Source organism: Malaya genurostris, chromosome 1 (genome assembly GCF_030247185.1).
Source record: "Malaya genurostris strain Urasoe2022 chromosome 1, Malgen_1.1, whole genome shotgun sequence".
Classification (NCBI taxonomy): Eukaryota; Metazoa; Arthropoda; class Insecta; order Diptera; family Culicidae; genus Malaya; species Malaya genurostris.
The window spans coordinates 153,620,443-153,639,984 of NC_080570.1; the positions used below are offsets into that span (position 1 = coordinate 153,620,443).

The 19,542-nt window shown below is 38.3% G+C and overlaps 2 protein-coding genes across 2 annotated transcripts; one reads left to right on the forward strand and one right to left on the reverse strand.

The window, feature by feature from the left end:
• Nucleotides 1-844: 844 nt before the first annotated feature.
• Nucleotides 845-14,232, reverse strand: LOC131426242 (eukaryotic translation initiation factor 4B). The gene is made up of 5 exons (XM_058588829.1): nucleotides 14,126-14,232; nucleotides 11,350-12,726; nucleotides 11,131-11,218; nucleotides 2,525-2,705; nucleotides 845-2,436 (listed from the first exon to the last, which is right to left on the reverse strand). Exons 1-5 carry the CDS (start codon nucleotides 14,139-14,141, stop codon nucleotides 2,380-2,382), a joined length of 1,719 nt encoding a protein of 572 aa, XP_058444812.1. The 5' UTR covers nucleotides 14,142-14,232; the 3' UTR covers nucleotides 845-2,379.
• Nucleotides 14,233-17,687: 3,455 nt separating this feature from the next.
• On the forward strand, nucleotides 17,688-19,227 carry LOC131426244 (uncharacterized). Its single transcript, XM_058588832.1, has 2 exons — nucleotides 17,688-18,121; nucleotides 18,184-19,227. The coding sequence occupies exons 1-2, from the start codon at nucleotides 17,966-17,968 to the stop codon at nucleotides 18,694-18,696; spliced, it is 669 nt and encodes a 222-aa protein (XP_058444815.1). The 5' UTR covers nucleotides 17,688-17,965; the 3' UTR covers nucleotides 18,697-19,227.
• Nucleotides 19,228-19,542: the final 315 nt, after the last annotated feature.

Consider the following 19,542-nt stretch of genomic DNA (forward strand, 5'->3'; position numbering starts at 1 on the left):
AATATTTCAAAACCCTTGTGTGGAGCATTCACAGACATTTTCATAGACACAACTTATACAAAGGTTCTATGCACATAGGTAGAATAAGCGGCAATAGTAAAATGATTCTATCGCAATTATCAACTGCCTGTATAGAATCGGATCTCGGAACGAGAATAAGCGACCGTTTGTTGCTTCAGAGAGGATCCCCACAGCAGCGTTATAACCTTTGATGCTCAGAAATGTCATCGAGAGAAATTCGCTCTCGCACTGGTGTCGATTCTATGTTAAAAGAGCCATGCTGGGTTTTTGTTGTTGCGATGATACCCGTCTCTCTTTGATGGCACTGATTCAATCGTGTGATGAGTTGCCAGTGAGCGTTCTTTGATACGATAAAAGCCATCCTTGCTTAAAAGTAACAAAAATCGCGTGAAGAAGGTACTTTAGCCAGGTACTACAAAACGATATCACTCGTTGAAAAATCGGTAAACTCGTGAAAAATGGGGGAGGGCATTTTTACTCTATTAGCAGTATCACGCACTGTGGCGGCCAGTAGTCGGTCGTCACACGTTTTCGCCCGAGACGTCAGACATATAGTAAGAGTGCCGAGAGAGCTCTATGTGATGCTCAGTAGAGAACCTGAAAGGTGTGCGAGCGGTGGAACTACAGAGAGCCTAGAGAATTGCGACCCAAGGTCTAGAGTCCTGGAAATCAACAAATAGTTCGGTCTTGTTGCGAAGATAATTCTTGAAGGAGTCGTCACATTGTGGAATCACGGTAATATGCGCTCGAGTACTATTAATAGTAGTATAGAACCGTTGGGAATGTCATCGAAAAACAACTGTGGCAAACTGAAACAATAGCGAACGCTTTATGTAAGCTTTTCAGTTGTATTTTATCTTGCTTGTTTCATTATTTAAATCCTATATACGTGTGTAGTAGTTAAATAATTCCACTCTGCGCCTTCCTGGATTTTCCTATATAAATGAAGATTAGCATCGTAGGAGATATTACAACAGTTTTGTCTATCTGTCCCATATTTTCATTCTTAAACAGTAAATTAACTATTTGCTTCTTGATTATCTATGAAAAAAGTATATATAAAGAAACGTGGTTCTGATGTATATTTGCAAGATCTGGTAGACGAATCAAACTACCTAATAGCGTTTCCATTATCGTTAATAACTAAGCTTATTTCTTTCTCTTCGCAGTCCCCTCTAATTGATGGTTTGCAAACAGTATACCGTGTAACCCAGCGGAAAAATAAACAAATAATGATACATCCTTTTTAGAAACAAAACAAAGTTTTTTTTTTCAAATAAACAAACAAGTGAGAAACTATACCGAAGAAAAACATAATCAGCACATTTTGGAATCATTTGGATTTCACAATTATTCACACGCAATAGTTTTGTCATACTCTCCTAGGTAATGTAGCTCATAAACCGTAAATCACACATTGAAAGAAATCAATGAACGTCGAAAACCAAACAGACGGTAAAAAGGTGCGAACGCGAAGACACCTCTCGGTAAGGATTACTATCATTATTTTAACTTCGCATTCAACGAGTATTTTTGCTTCCACTCAGCAGCAGCGGTATGTAAAATGTCTTATCAAAACTTGAATGCCATCGAAACATCGTTCTCACCTTTCGCCACGACTTCTGACTACACACACACACCCACACAGATAACGCGTTAAGAATCAAACTCTGATTGTGATTTTCTATTAAATAAAAAAAAAAAGATTGTTTACATTCACCACATACACATTTCGGCAAATACACATCATCCCTTCGCACCTGAAGGTGTTCGTTTAGTACAAATTACATTGATTAGAATAGTAAACAGACTGCATACTCCCGGGAAAGATACCTTCCGTCTTCTCCTTGCTCTCTCTCTCTTTCTCTTTTCCGGTTGATGGGGTCAAATTGTTCGCCCCCGTCAAAATCGCCATCATGCACATCGCTCGGGTTCACTGACTGGGCCCTGAGATTTTGGTTTTTCAGTTTTTTTTTGTTTTTACTCTGCTTCCAGGCGATGGAAATGCATGCCACGCCCATTTAACAACATACCGCACACTTCCATCGCCCAGTCGGGCATCTACCGAGCGGCATTTGATAATAATTTGATACTCCTAGGAATAATCGCGTCCTCAAAATTCTTACAAGTCGGTGTCGATCTGCATTCAATGTGTGTCTCTTCTTATTCTTTAGCTTTCTTGTGATATATTATATATTATTACTTTCTAACTTGCTGTCGTCGCAGAGCTCAATTTGCTCGCCTGGTTCGGCTCTTTCTCAAAACAAAACAAAGAACTGTATACGCTTTTTAACTGTCACTTTCAATATCCGCGGGCGCGCGCGCGTGTGTGTGGGTGTCTAGAAGCTCTTCTCTACTTTAATCGTCAATTTCATCCGCAGATAGTCCTTCGAACGTATTTTTAACGGATAAGTTCTGTGTGCGCCACAGCAAATGGAAGTAAATAAATAAATGAGAAAAAATAGTCTTGATGTTGATTGTGTCAAAACGGTTCACTACTTACCGGTCCCTCCGGTTCATGGAATTTCGGCATTCGTTCCTCGATAGGTTTTGGATCATTCTCCTTCTCTCGCTCAACCGGACGCACGTTTTCCCGCCTGTCACGGTCGTCCCGGTTGTCCCGACCTCCCCCGCGATTCATGTCGTGATCTCGATCGTTTAGCCGGTAACCGCGGTCATTCGGTCTGGAATAGGAAATAAAAGAAAGGGTTTGCTGATGAATGAGTTCGATGCAAAGTGAAAAGATTTATAGACATTTAACATGCCAGTCAAGACGATACACATCGATACAAAACAAGTTTTTTTTAAATAGCATTAACTGTACGTCAAATTAACGGTTTATGATAAACCGCAAGGAACCATTGGCACTTTAACATAAACTGCTAATGCGTTGATGAGTCGAAGACGAAACGTAAACAGGCTGGCTAGTAATGTCACAGACATAACTTGGTGACGTGAATACGAATAAAACTGACCTGCTTCTTTTCTTTGTGATTTTCGCAGCTTTTTCAGTCGTTATACGCATAATTGTCTCATATTCTATTGGATTTCGTATGGGTATGGGATCAGTGCAGTAAAGTTTCATTCAATTCAATTGAAACCGAATGTGAAACACCCTGACGATCTCTCGACTGCAGTAAACTTCACACTCTGACACACACACAACGTTCGCTGACGTGCCGAACCGGCAGCATTCAGTTATTCAATCGAATCTCTTCAAATCAAAGCTCAGTTAAACCACCGTCAGTTGATCTCTTGAAGTAACAAAATATCTCTTCTGATAGTGGGAGAGCGGTCTTCTATAATTCTAATAAAATTCTATTCATTTGAACTTGCTACCTACCAAGAGCGAAAACAATGAACTACTTGCTAGACTACTTGGCACTTGAAACTGAGCAAGCAAAATTTCAAATGACTAGGTCCGATTATTCAACTGACAATGAATTCTGGAAGCTTCACTTGAAAATGGCAGCAAAAGTCATATGAATTTGTATCGATATGCTGACGGTCAGTGGTTCATCTGATATCATTCGATTGAAAATGAAATTTTACCTCATTGTATGTGATAGACTTGGAACGGGATACTAAAGTATGACTTATCGACGGAAAACATATTCTTCCATACAAAAATAACGTTGAAAAAATGAGAGTAAAAGAAATGCTGTAGTTTTTGTTTTGTAGATTTCTATACTCAGTAGCGATACGTGAAATTTATCCGATGTTCATAACTGTTGAGTACCTTTTTCCCATTATTTATTTATGTACACCAGAACCTAAATTCTGAACCAGGATTCAGGAGTTGGAATTGAATACAAGAACTTGATTCAGAACCTGGAACTGATTCAGAATTCAGTTGTGGATTTCAGTTTCGATATCTAGGTAAAGAATTAAGTTCATGAAATTAGTTCTAGAATTCCGGAACTGAACTCATTTTCAGAATACAGGTTTCGAATTCAATTCTAGAGCTGAATTCCGAACCTGAATTTAGGAACAAAATTCAATTACAAAGTCTAGTTCCAGAATCCAAGCTCCGATTTAAATTTCAGGTTGCAGGTTCTGAATTCGGAACCTGAATTTAGGAAATGAATTCTGAAACTCATAAGTCAGTTTCAGAATTCAAATCTTCACATCTTTAGTTTTATTATTTTAGTTTATTTAGAATTCAAAATTCACATCTTTAGTTTTATTACAGATTTCTTAAGTTGAAGTTGAATTTTTGAATCAAGATTCTGTATTCGGATTTCGAACTGAAATTCAGAATTAGAATGAAATTCCAAAGTCCAAAGTTGAAACTAACCTTTAAACTAATATTCTGGAACTGAATTCTAAAGCAGTGGAACATCGGGACGCCTGACTACCTCGAAACCGTCGTCTATGTGCGAAAAACCGAGGCTCGGAGGGCCAAGTGTCTTATACCTTTCGACTCAGTTTGCCGAGTACGCAAAATATCTGTGTGTGAATGTAACGTTTTGACGTAGAACTACGTATTTCTTCACAATGCCACCTGGGTGCATTTTCCACAATACGAAAGTGTAACGAAATTATCCCAGAATTGATTTCCTAATCGCTTACTTCGTGTTTGAGTATTTTTTCTAATGGAAAAATGTGTAAGATAGTTGTTAGTACCACATTTATTACCAAAACAGTATTCAAATAGTGAAAAAATAGGTGCAAACACGAAACATCAAAATCAACCGAATCTATAAATAGACCCTGTTTGCTAGTTTCAGTCTATGAAAATCCATGAACGAAGACACATCGAGTGCGCAGGTCTCCATTGAGACGTCAAGACAAAGGATCTACAGCCGGCATTTTTCAACTGGTACTTCAATCAATGGCGAATATGAGGTTCCGTTCCTCAAGCCTAAACGCAGAAAAACAACTAGTTCTTCTGTTCTGCTATCTGCTGTTGGACATTCGCAGTGTTAGCTTCGCTTCAAACAAGAGTGATTGCATCATCTAGCGTCTGGAGGAAAAGAAAACGCAAAATGGACAACGATGGAGAACATTACAAAAAATCGGCCATTATAATGGCTCTAAACAGATGTCTATCTCCTCTGTGTGACGAAGAGCAAGCAAAATTTCTCCCCTCGCACTGACAACTTCAACGAGAGCTCTTCTCTTTCACATTTATAAACCACTGTTGTATAAAGTGTGCACGCATCATGAGTGCGTTTGTTTATTTCCTTTTACCTCTTCCACTGAATCGCACCAAAGTGCTAGAGCATTAGCTAATAAATTCTCTGATGCAGATATTTTCACAGAGGTGTACACGCCGGTGAGCACTCTGCTGTATGGTTTGCGTAGATGAAGCGTGGACACGCAAAATCAGCAAAATAAAACAATTTATCGTAAAATTTTCGGTTTTTCTTGCAAATTTTTCATAGCAAGGCCAGATCTACTCTCTATTAATTGAAGTTCACAGAAGTGTTCGCTCACCATCACGCGCCAGTGGTCACTTGGGTGTATTTAGACGAGAGCGCGTGTGAGCGATTCATGCGAAGAGAATGTGTTTCACTCGCGCCAGCTGCTTTAACCACAAGCACACACTCAAAAGCTGTCTATTCAACACTGAGAAGAAGTGCGCTTTCCTCTTTGTGTGGTGCTTCGTTTTTTGCATCCTCGGTGTGAACAAGAATCTGACTCCAGCGTGTATCACTCTGGTAAAATGCCATCTCTGGCTCTAAATGTTATCTAAAGAATTATTAAGATGGTTTCTTAAGTTCGAAGGTTTCGAAGGTAAAAATCATCAGTTTAGTGCAAATTTTAAATAATGTTATTAGCTTTGTGCACTTTTCACTGTGTGAAATTCGCACCAAACGAACGTTAGCTCGCATTTGGCTGAAAGAATGTTCCGAACAGTGTTTAATTTCGTGGAGAATTCCACAATTCCTTCTGAAAGCCAGAAATTAATGCCGTACAACATTTTTATAGTTTCTTTGAATAAAGTATGCAAATTCGAAATGAAATAATCGACATCAACGACATCAGATTCGCTTCAAACAAGAGAGATTGCGTCATCCAACTACTGGTCGTTTGCATTGCAGAAAAGGAAAACGAAAAGTGGACAACGATGGGAAACATTACACAATATCTAAAGAACTTTGCTTCTATGCAAATCGAAAGTAAAAATCATCATTTTAGTGCTAATCTAGAATAATTTCATTAGCTTTGTGCACTTTTCGCTGTAAGAAATTCGCCCCAAACGAGTGCAAATACATACATCTCGAATGCACTGTCCATACTCGCATATCAGTCCCATATGAGTTCTGGACACTTTTTGAGTTAGCCCGACGGATGACGTCTATTTTTACCCTACTTTCGGAAATTGCAAAAATAATTTGTGGTTAGTAGGGGTTTCATTTTTTCTGACCATTGTACCAATATTTAGCGCTGGCAGTGCATGCAAAAGTTTAGATAAACTATCTTTGAATCGATCTGATATAGTCGGTACGATAATTCTTCTTGGATATTTCGCGTTTCGATCTTAGTTCCTCGCCAGAATAGCTACCTTCAGAATCAAACGTATTGCTTCCATGTATACTCACAATTTCATCCTCCGAAACAACAGCTTTAGGAAAAGATTCACCTTTTTTGCCATAACCAAAATTAGATGCAGACATATGCGAATATTTCAACTTGGAATTATCTTGAGCGTACTATGCTGAACGATAGATTTCAGAATATCTTCAGAATCTCTCGGGTATTGGCAGTATTGAAACCTACAAAGTCACTGTTTGAGATGTCTTCCAATTCTTGTGATACAATAGTATCACGGATCAATCATCACAGACGCGAAAAAAGCGAATTATTACCGAAATATGTATTCATCTTCTTCTCAACTTGTCGATTTTCATTATGGGACTGATTTTCATCATGGGCAGTGTAGTCCTACGTCAATTTCACGGTTATGTATCTGGCTTAACCTATTCCTAGTTTTTTTTTAAATAACTTTTTTCGGAGATGACTGGAGCGATTTCCACAAAGTCCCACACCAAATTCCTTAATATTATTTGGACCTGACTTTCGATTCCAGAAATATGGGGTAAAATGTGCAAAAAAAAAAGTTAAAATGTGTGCCCCGACTTTTCTAGGAGATAGCTAAATCGATTTTAACTAACTGAAAGGTATTGTGATTCCATTCAAAATTCCTGAGTTTTGTTTGGTTCTGACATCTGGTTCCGGAGTTATGTGGTAAAACTTGCAAATAAATGAAAATATGAATGGTCTTATGGTCCTATACAAAACTTCTGAATTTCACTTGAATTCTACACTCAAATAAAAATTCACGTTCGATTCACTTGAAAAATCACGTAAACTGGTTTTAAATGTCAAATTGAATGTTTTTCGCGACGAAATTGAATGTTACACGAACATCCCCTAAAATGAATAGAGTCATCACATAAAATCTACGTGAATTGACCAAACGTCAAACAATCTACGTGAATGTCCAGTGTGAAAAACTCGATTTTGAAAATGGCGAACAGTGGCCCTCAAAGTGGGAGTAAATATTTGCGAGAAATGTTATTTAGTTACAATTTTTCACTACATCGACCGGGCCATTCCAGTATGAAAGTTTCCATGTGTAATGCTTCAAACAGGCCGTTGTTCCACCGAAAAACGAGTTCAGACTCGGTTGAAACTAGAGACACTGGACCCATGTAATGCGAACTCAACCTGCATCGGTAGTGCTGTGGTAGTTCTAGGATCTCGACTTCAGCTTCGGTTGGACGGCAATGACAACAAAACGATTTCTGGAGGCTTGTCGATTCGAGATCCCACGACGTTATTAGTTGCTTTTTATTTTCAGCCGTTGAAATTCTATGCGAATTTTCTGAAATAAATGTTTTATTTTTCATGGCATTTTTCATTTCCTAGATTTATATAAAAATCGGAAATCTCCCTTTTGACTTCAACCAGTATATAAAATAGTAATTCTCTGATATCTAAATTTTATATGAACTGATAGGTAAATGTGATATGAGCAGTACATTATATTTTACCTTGAAACACGTAGCTTTTACTGGATAATGCATAAACAGTTTTTAAATGCCAGTCCAAAAAAACGTGAAAAGTAGGGTGGAAAATATTCACATAACTTTTCACGTAACTATAACATGATTATTATTTTGAGTGTACTATCCGTTCCGGAATAATAGGGTAAAGTTTCCTTATCCTTATATTACATTTTGGTGGGGAAAGGGTTCCAATCAACTTTTTACAGCCCTGTCCAAAATGTATTGCCCTCCCCGTTAATTTGTATCAGGCCGAATTAGCGCATGCGCGCCATATAAACGCCTCTTTCAATATGAGGAAATTACATTGTTACCCAGCAGTTTCTATTATTTCTTCATGTTGGTTTTCTTACCTTTGTTCATAGTTTGTATTCTGTTTTACCTTAATTCCAGTGTTCTATTCAGCTGTGATTCGTGTCTTTTGTTGTCATTTTTCACTCCGTACTTTTGCTGGCATGTTATGTTGCTTCCTTAAATGTAAAAGTTAGTTGTATGCAATGGTGTTTATATTCTTACCAATATTCCTTTCTAATTCTTTCAGCATTTTCGTATTTCTTGTTCCTCATCCAGTCATCCGTTTCCAAAAAAAAAAAAAAAAAAAAAAAAAAAAGTGTTTCATTGATCTTTGTAGAGCAGCTCATCATGGTTTGACGGATAAGAACTGAGGACATGCGTTTTTATTTAAATGATAATAACACTTGGGTTTAATAGTATTGCTACAGCATGTTCACATTTCGTTATCTTCGGTTGATTCTTGACAGTATATTACCATCCGCTCAGGCACTTTTGAACATCTGGTACACTGACTCGCAATCGAAATGTGTCACAACCAATTTTTTGATACAACACACCCGAGGGAACGGTATAATGTATGTTGTACACACAAAAACACATACATACACACAGGCACATACGCATACACACATGCATACATACCTACATGTATTCCACAAGCAAGCATCACAACATTGAGTTATTATTTCTATTCTAATAGATTCTAACTAAAATTTGTGTGCCAATAGTCATCTCATTAGTAGAGTCACCATGTTATTTTACCGATTACTCGACTTTCAATAAATTTATTGAGATAAAATCGAATACAAAATCTTTCCCTCGTCTGTAAGAAGCAATGGCACATAAAAGTAGTTCAGAAATGATTCAATACTGCTGTTTTAACGAACAAAAAAAAAATGCTCCAAATTTCATGTTATTCTTGAAATTAATCTATCAAACAGAGATAACAGATCTCACTCTAACTAATGGTTTTCGTACATGAAATGACTAATGGATTTGAGATGAATGGGGGTACCGTTACCCAATTTCTATCTCTTCTATTGATCGATCGTTAGTCCTGAGCTGAAACGGTGGCCTTTATTACCGTTCTTGCATGCACTCACTCTTACATTTCATTCACACATCATCTCACCCATCAGGTCCCAAACGATATATCCATCCTCACAATACAAACTGGATGAACATCGTTTAACAGCTATCAGTGGTTTGCTCATTGGTTCGGTCATTATTATTTTATTATATTCTACAATATTCTATTTCATTCCACAGTATTCCATGGTACACAAACCACCAATAAACGTCAAAGATGGATTCGATTTACCGTTCATTTATTGTCATCGTGTGAAACCCAATTGGGATACGTTTACTCTACTTAATTTTCACTTCACACTGGTAATAAGGGCCGGTAGTATGAAAATCAAACATAAAAAAGAGCTCAGTTAAGCCCTACCGGCCTCTCCAACCCCGGATGTTGGAGCGTAATGCAATCAACATCTTATTCAAGTCGTTCCATATATTATTCATTTAATTCAATTATGAAACTAAAAACTGTAACGCATATCTTTATCAAATTGTAAGGCTAATTGATTGTATGTGATGATGTTTGCAATACCGTCAAGCCCACCAACCAAAGGGAATTCCGGAATAATAGGGTAAAGTGTGTTTAAAATTTTACACCATCGCTTAAAGAGGCGAAACAGAAAACGTAAAAAAAGTTCTAAATCGACATCAAAACTACTCCAATCATATCAGTAGACGGCCAAACAAAATGATTTGATTTTTTGGACTGACTATATCTTAGCCATTTTTGGACCAATTCCAAAAGTTTTTTCATCATTAGATAGATAAATTCATTCGGAACAACGGCATTGCTGACCATCAATCGATTGAATATTGCTTCCATTTTTAATTCCTTCCAACTTCTACCTTACCTATCATTCTATCGATATAGACGTAGAATCGATACAAACGGCAATCGTTAGTATGAAGGCTTCCATCGCTGCAGGCCCAGACGGCATACCAGCAGTCATATTGAAGAAATGTTCAACCGGGTTAATCGTCCCCGCTGTTTATGTTTTCGTTCTACATGGGTGGCAAAATAATACTTGTATAAGCGCTATCCCCAAGCTGTTCAAAGAAGTAATACTGACTCCAATTTTCAACCATTGCAAGCAGTATATCGATGACAATACAACTGCAAAATTTTATCGACTTGGTTTTGATACAAACGTACTTCGATCGATACAATCATATCTCAGGAATCGTCAACTTGTGATTAAAATTGACGATTATGCTTTGGAAATTTATTTATTTTTTTTTTTTTTTTTGCAAAATCTGAACCTTTGATTTTCTTGCTGTGCTTCAAAGACGTTAATTTTTCTTTGAAAGAATCGCAGATATCTTTCACAGATGACCTCAAGAACTAATATGTTATTCGCAGCTCAGATGATGCGATGTTCTTTCAGCGACAATCGATAATCTTTGTCGGTTGGTGCAAATTGAAACACATGACCGTTAATCTAGACAAAGCCTCGATCATTACGTTTACAAGAAAAACGGGTTCTTAAAATACGAATATGTAGTATAATGAGAGATTCATGATTGACAGATTGACATTATCAAACCCGATATAAAAATAATGTTCGAAAATTGCTTCAAAAAACGATTTGGCAGCAGTTAAGGTGGAAAACTGGGTTAGGTTTGGCAGACAGAAAATTACCGCCGAGGCTTTACTGATTAGATTACTACTGGAAAAGAACCCCACTTGAACCAGGAAAAAAAAAACACTGCCCACACTTACCGATTGTAATCGCGTCGGTTCCGATTGTCCCGGTTCATGGGTCGACGATCATCGCGGTTGTCTCGGTTGTCTGAGAAATTGTAGTTATCTGAAGTGGTAAAAAAACAAAAACGAAACCTTTAAGCTACCCGGTCACTTGCCACCATTCAACAGAGCCTTTCATCGCGTTGAGGAGATGGGCTTTGTTCAATGTTAACCGATAACCACAGGTTGACTTACCAGGTCTTCTGTTGTATTTTCTAGTCGGACTGTACCTCCGCGGAGGCGACTGCCCACGGCGGTCAAGATCTTTGTCATCAGTCCGCACTCTCCAGTTGGTTACTTCCTCTGGTTTCTTTTCCGTCTTTCCTTCGGAATGTACATCAGTTTCATCTTTGCTAGGATCAGTTTTCTCCTTTCCGTCTTCATCCCCGGAGGAGGTTACGGCAGCAGAAGAAGCAGCAGCAGCAGCAGCTGCTGCCGCTGCTTTTTGTTGCCGCTCTTCCTTCTCTAGTCGTTGTTTCTCAAGCATGCGTTCCTCAATTTCTTTCAGTCGAGCGGCAGTGTCAACGGGTTTGGCATCGCCGAAAACCTTGGCCGCTGGTACCGGCGTTGGTTTCGGACGAGGCTCAATCTTTTGATTCTCTTTGTCTTCAGAAGCTTCGTTACCGGAATTCGACTGCCTCTCCCGACTGGCATCTCTCTCAGAATCCTCAGGTTCTGGTTTTGGTTTCTCCGGTAGTGGTAAAGTTCGTGGCTTCATTATCAGCTTGGGTCGCTCCATGGGAGGTTCCATTTCACGTCGTCCTCCGCGATCACCCGATCGGTCCCCTCCACGACGGAATCCACGATCGCCACGATCACCTCGATCATAATTCCGTCGGTTCGAGGTCGGCGAGTCTGGTGGCGGTTGTACGGGACGGTCTCCGGATCTCCAATTACCGCCAGATCCGCTATCCGGGTAACGTTCATTATCTCGGTCACCGCGATCTCTGTTGTAATTATTATACGGTCTCCGCTGACCCTGATCCCGATCCACATTCGTCCTGGGCCCATCACGCCAGTTACCCATAGGCCTATCGGAATCTCCACCGTAATTGTCATAGTTGCGATTGTTACGCTGCGATCGTTTCTGATCGTTTTCACTCGATAGATCGATTCGAATCCGTCGGCTGTGGATCACCGGCTCCGGGATCGACAGAGCATCTATCAGATCTTGACGTCGGCCGAATTCGATGTACCCGAATCCTCTCAAACGACCGGAATCGTTATCGTCGCGGGGTAACCGAAGCGACGTAATCTCCATCCCATCGAAGAAGTTGTACAGATCGTCATCATTCAAGTCATACGGCAGGTTGGAGATGTACGCCAGATACGGCGGATTATGGGGAATCGTATCGTCGTTGAGAAGCCGCGTAGCGCGCGGTGCCGTCGGCAGTGCGATCATCTGGGTACGAGTCGGACGATCGTCCTCATCGTCATCGCACTCGTCAGCCCAGTCGCGCAGCTTGAGCGGCACGGCCACCTGCACCTGCGAGACAGGAGTCGCATTGCCATCGGTCAAGAACTCTCCGAGGGAGACCTTGTTCTTCTTGGAAGCTTTCTTCCCCTTTTTGCCTGTAAGAGTAAACAGGGAAATCGTTCAGTTTGACAGTTTTTCTAGCAGTAAGAGTGAGATACAATATTGACTCTTTTATTATACATTGAATAGCTGGAACCAAAGGGGCGTCGTCAATATTTAAACATAATTATTTTTCAAATTTTTATGGTGGTGGATAATGAATTGACAAAACTGATGACAGTTTCCATTCCAATCCTTTTACATAAGTAAACAAAGAAAAACTCATTTGCAGCTAGGCCCTTAGTCATTTTCTGATCGAACTAATTTGACGTAAAGAGAAAAAGAGAGAAAGAACATACAGACTGTGTAAATCCTGTTCTGAAATACAGTCGTACGAAGTTTATCATAACCTTCTCAAGACATCATAGCGAGGTTGTGCAACTTCAAGTGAACTTGATACACATGTTATTATCTGTCCACGCAAATCCCAACATGACTAATTTGCATTTCTGAGCATGATACCTTTAACAGAAAGTAAATATATTACACCTGATCATAGTCGATAAGTAGATATTGTACTTGCACCCAAACAAAAAAATTTAAAGTAGTCCATTCTCAATAATCAAGCTATTTAATTGCATTGATTTGGTGACATAACATTTTCTCGCAATATACAGAACATCCGGAACCTTCGGTTACCGGATCTAATCGACATACAATTGGAGTGTTAATTTGAGAGCATCAATTGAAAGCCCATGTCACGCACCCGCACCAATTGAAATCACTGCTTTCTTCTGTAATAATCACACACCACAAGCACTTTTCCTCTCGACGGGACAGGAACCCTCCTGGTGACGGTCGCGAAAGCAAGACAGAAACAGAACGGGAGTATAGGCGCTTGGCGACTGCGCGCGCCTTTCCTAAAACTCCCTGTAATCAGATCGGCATTCATTTTCTTTGCCTTCCCATTCTTACCTTATCAAGAATGGAGACAAAAGGGAAAACAGATTAGAGGCGAAGAAAAAATTCTCCATACTTGCCGTTCCGCTGATAACCGCAGTTCCATGGGAATTGGGTTTGGTGATTGACCACTCTCGGAAAAACCTACATCACACACATTCCAGCTCGATAGCTTGATGCCATCGATTCTGTTCGCCATTGGCGAGAGGGAGAGCCCACCACCATTAGTCAGCGCACCCGACGGATCGGGGCGGGAGAAACTTTCGAGGGGTGGAGCACTCTTGGAAAAGATTTCGCCACGCGGTTATTTTTGTCACTTTTCCGTACATTATGAGTTTGGAGGAATCCCTCTTTTAGAAGTCAATTTTCTTCGGAACAAACGACGAGCACGCATTGTTTTCTAGCTGATCAATGGTAGCCTGAAACCAACTATCTATTTCACACACTTTTGGATGCTTTAATCACACGGAATGCATCTAAAAATGCAAGTATTACCTGACGACGTAGCCATAGTGGTAAACTTTGTTCACTGAAACTGTAATGAAAGGGCGAACTTTTTCTCTTTTTATTCGGTCATCCGCACGGAATGGCGCAGACAGAAGGGAGAGAAAAAATACAATGACAGCTGTCGGTACTTGCGCAGGGTTAACATACTGTGGTAAGGTGTGGGTACACTACAGTAGAACTGGACCTATGCAGTGATGTCAGTATGTTATGTCAATTTAAAAAGAAAAATCTAAGTTTTGCGATAATACGCAGCCCAAGTAACAATTCGAATGCCTAATGGTTTTGATTGTAATTTATAGGAGTTTTGTAATTGATTTTTCAATTACTACCTGTTTTATAACGACTATAATAAATGTCTCTTTTGACAAGTAATATCATAGTTTTAAAGCTTCTATAAAACTTCTCACCCAGACTAACAACTGGACTAAGAATAAAGCAATGTGTACTAGAATAAATCCATGCAAACACATTTAATATTGCTTTCAAACATTTTCTTTGAAACATTACTGTCAGTAAAATTCTTTCATAAATCTAGTTTTGTGTGTGTGCGTGTTCATTGGATGACAGTTTCACTCAGAGCAAATTTGAGGGTTCTGAAGTGCATTTATGACATATTTGTTGTGAGCTATTTGATTTATTGCTTCTTGGGTTAAGCGTAATTTGCATTAAAGAAAATTTCATGGCCGCCATTATGATGTCCTATACCGTAGCATTTATTGACATCAAATAAACTGCGAAATGCAAAAACGAGGAAATATGATGGGCTTTCATGATTCGTTTTCAGAATATATGCACAAGTTTTAACGCCACGAAATAGTTTTATACAAAAATGACGATGAATCACAAAAAATAATTTTCATAAATCATGAAGACTTTCGCAAAAACCGCATTTATTTCGAGGCGATTAGTTATAATTCTTATTTTTATCTTTCCATTCACGATAAAAATAAAAGCGCATGAAGTTTTTACGTTCGGAAAAAGCCTCAAACTCTTAAAAATAAACTAATATATTCTTACTGATTGCATTCAAAGTAGACATGACACACACCTAGTCAAGAAAAATATTATCAAAACGGAATTAATTCCATCCAAATAAATTAAATGTTGATCGTAAAGCTGGTTTCAAAATTTTCTTGAATTTGGAGTTTTAACACAGGTTTATGATAATTCTTCACTTTGCTTTATAATCATTATGAAGAATGGTCCACATGGCAGGAACATGCTGTTATAGAGGTTTTCAGTAGGCTTTCGTGGAGTTTAAAGTTTTAATGCAAGATTTATTATGTAGCATTGAAGACAGCTACAAGTATTTATTAATATTAAAATTGTTACTTGGGAGGGGACTACATATTCAAACGTGCAGAAGAACGTTTAATTGCAAGCATAATTGCTTATATGTTCATTGTTTGAAGTCGGAAATTCACAAATTCATTTCGTTGATAACACAAACTGAAAATGGTTTATCTCTAATTAAAGAAATAATCTAAAGTAATCAAAAGTTCCTGCTCTATATGAACCGAATGTTGGATTGTATAAATCTGACTGAATTCTAGGCATCTCGTTACTAAACGCTAAGCACAAAAATGAGAAATAATTTGATAACAACAGTGCTGTTTGCTAATATTTCAATCTCATTTGCATTCATGTCAGATACGAATGATTTTTTTCTAACTAAACAATATATTTAATAAGGTACACTGCTTTATCTCTAAAACTGTGAACCATTTCGCGATTAATTTTAACTGACATTGACATTGAAACGTTGAACTGTGCGAACTATTTATTATCGGTAACCTCTTGGGTCATGAAAAAAAAAAATTTTTTTGTTAGTTGGTCCCCCCTACACACAGATTTCATTAGACTTTTTATAATAATTGAAAATGAATCGTCGCAATAAATTATGGGATTACGTTGTAATATATTTAACTTTTTTAGTGAAGTTTGAAGGCAACAATTTATCTTTTTAAACGTTGTTCAGAAAACTGACTCCTCAGGTTTATATTTATATTGCGTTGGAGGATGAGAATTAGGCACAATTCTGTATTTAGTTTTGGCAATATGTATGTATGTAAATCTGTATCCTGCATGAAATCCGCATGGACGTATACAAATCAGTATATTACAGATATTTCTGTATGATTGGCAACTATTAGGGAAATGAAAAAAATAAACACAGTCTGATGACAAAATGGATATTTTTGATAGGGTAACGTGGCACCATCATGGCATATACGAGTACTGTTCCAACTAAAGAAATATTCGAAATGACCGTTAAAATTATTAAATCATCCAATTTAAGTGTCCTGTCTGTTAGTCTGTGCTTTACTTATCAGCCTAATCGGTGGTGTTCTTTGCTGTATCTAGCGAACATCTCTATGCTGCTCTTCGCCAGCCACTTAAGATCGCAAATCCCCTTCCTCTCGCAAATAACTCGTAAACCCCCTTCTACTCACAAATTTCAGTTTAATGAGATTGAAACTAGCTTCAAACAAGGTTAGTTCAAAAGTCCTTGAAATTAATTTCGTTTTCGCTTGATGTCAAATCTAATCTAGTTACCACGCTAACTGCTATCAAATCATTTGTTTGATAACAGTTTCGAAACTAGTTTCGATGTCATTGAACTGAAATTCGAGTCAATTACGAACCTGATTATTGGTTTGGGTCTGTTCACATCCCTGTTGCTAAACGTGAACCCAACTATGTTTCCTGAATATTGTTTGTTGAGCGGCCCTTACACGAGAATTATTAGTGTCATTTTTAAAGATTACTCAGGTAATTATATTTGAAATTTGTATGGAGAATTTATCATTACCGCCCTTATACGTTAATACGACACTTTTAATGATCGTGTAAGGGCCGCTTTTGATGAAATTACTCGGAGTCCGATTAAATTTCCTCAAACGAAAACGCCATAGCAGTTATTTATCAAAGAAGGACGAATTTTACAAACGTAAACAAATCGAGTTTTTCTCTCCAACCAATAAAGGCTTCGAAATCCAACAATTGTACCTAAAAATTCGAATTCTTCAAAGTCTCAATCTTAGTAATACAAATAAATATAAAGAGTGAAACTGTCATTCCATTTGTTTACGTAAGTTTAGCCCTCCGTGTTCCACAGGGCAATACTTCAATTGCTGGAGGGAAGGCGAAACTATTTATTTTCTTTATTTTAAATAGTTTCCGAACCTTTTACTACTGGAAATAGTAAACGAGACGATAAAATTACCCTCAGGTTTTGTCCTTGTCGCGGAAACCAGTTAATTTCAGTAGTAGAAGTAAACAAATCGAAAAAGGGTGAAACTTTTTTTATGTTGATTAACTCAGTGGATATAGAAGGGAATTGGAAAAATTTGCATGCCTTTTAAAGATAATCCAACAATTCTAGGCAGGATTTGAAACCAAAGTCGAAACATTCATCTATGTTATACTCCATTTGCTGTCAATATTAGATTCGCCCTTCTTTGAAAAACAGCTGATAAGTATTTTTTTTGGAAGTGTATATTTATTAGATGGGTACCCCGAGCTGAACTCACATCTGTTTCTGACCACCTGTCAGTGTCAAACCAATTAAACATCTATTGATAACTGATCCACGGAAATCGAGCTAAGAAAAGGTTGTGCACTCCTATTATCACAATAAATGAAAGTATTTAGTGTCTAACCATATAGATAAGATAACGGCGGTACAAGGAAATACAGATCAATCAAAATTTTTCACTGGGTGGAAGCCATGGAATAGCAAAATTTAGTGGTAGTACTGTGAAACCATCACGGAAATTTTTTCTCTTGTTTTGAGTCATTGCCATTATACTTTGGGAAACGTAGCATATGGAAATGGAACCAGTCCCAGTAAATCCCAGCGATCTGGCATTGCTCAAGGAACGTATGAAACTCATTGCGGAAGCTGATCCGAAGCAGTATCACAATGAGTTTTCTTTGAAACGTTATCTGCGTGCGTTTAAAACGGTGGATGCTTCGTTTCAAGTAAGTCGAGAAATCGTCAATTTGGAAATGGTTCTACATAAAAGATGTAATTATCCCAATAGGCAATTCTTAAAACGAACAAGTGGCGTGAAGAGTATGGTGTTGACAGATTAGCAGACAGCCCGGCAATTCAAGCCAACGTCAACAAGGCTCGGGTTCTGAAGCATCGGGACTGTATCGGGCGACCCGTTATTTATATTCCCGCAAAAAATCATTCGTCTGAGCGGGATATTGATGAGCTGACCAAGTTCATCGTTCACTGCCTGGACGAGGCTTGCAAGCGTTGCTTCGAAGAAGTCACCGATAACTTGTGCATCGTGTTCGATTTAGCCAACTTCAGTACTTCCTGCATGGATTATCAATTAATCAAAAACTTGATATGGCTGTTAAGCAAGCACTTCCCGGAACGGTTGGGTGCTTGTCTAGTCCTGAACGCTCCTATGGTGTTCTCCACTATTTGGCCAGTGATCCGGGGCTGGCTGGACGAAAACACCTCTAGCAAGGTAATCTTCGTTTCAAGCGAAGAGGATCTCTGCAAGTATCTTATTCCGGACATTTTGCCGACAGATATGTAAGACGAGATCAGTTCTGTTCAAAGAAAACAAAACGGTGAAACAAGGTATCGTTCTACGTAGAACTAATGCTAACTACCCACACTAAGAGAAAATTATTTTCTACATAGAGAGATTTATTTTGACACTGTGTGAAGATATATAACGCAAATCATTGTAAGACGTACTAGAGAAATTATTAGACATTATAGTTTAATACCCGGATCAAACATAGTGCAATTAAACGAGCGCGACTATTTACACATTAATCTTCCTATCGGAATGAAGTAGGAAAACTTAGATGGCACTAACTGACAAAAATAAAACCCAGAAGCGTCTAACATTCCTATTAGTTCAAGAAACAAAAGTGGATTATTTTAGTTTTCCCCTTGAATTAGATAACCGAACAAGCATTACTTCCATACTAATAAAGAAGGCACCGAACATACTTACATACATAGACGGAAAGCTGTAGTGACGACTGTCAGAGATCTCTGAAATAGGTGGTTGTATAAAATCATAAAGTGAATAAACGTTTGTAACTGCATACTGGAACTGAGTGTACGTTTAATTTAAAGTTTTCCCTATTCGAGTACCGAATCATCTTAGGTGTTTCAACATAATTTGATGCAGGGGCATGTATGTTCAGTTGTCCATAATCGTACAAGTAAATTTTTTCAAAACTACCGTAAAACTCCTTAGCACGACTTTTTGCAGTGAAATTTTGCTTATCACGGGTGGGCAGCTTCAGTTCTTGTCTTTGCTTCACTTTTAGTACGTATGATTTTGACTTCCCAACATTATGAGCCACATTCTTATAGAAAGGTTACAGTTTTTCTCAATAATAACTATTACCTTCTTGTCCATTTG

Bases quoted from the DNA above. Each gene is read 5' to 3' on its own strand.
- LOC131426242 (XM_058588829.1), bottom strand. The intron at 11,219-11,349 runs GTAAGTCAACCT...TTACCACTTCAG, and splicing joins AAAATACAACAGAAGACCTG to ATAACTACAATTTCTCAGAC. The intron at 2,437-2,524 runs GTAAGTAGTGAA...TGGCGCACACAG, and splicing joins TCCATGAACCGGAGGGACCG to AACTTATCCGTTAAAAATAC.
- LOC131426244 (XM_058588832.1), top strand. From the start codon at position 17,966: ATGGAAATGGAACCAGTCCCAGTAAATCCCAGCGATCTGGCATTGCTC. The intron at 18,122-18,183 runs GTAAGTCGAGAA...TTATCCCAATAG, and splicing joins CGGTGGATGCTTCGTTTCAA to GCAATTCTTAAAACGAACAA.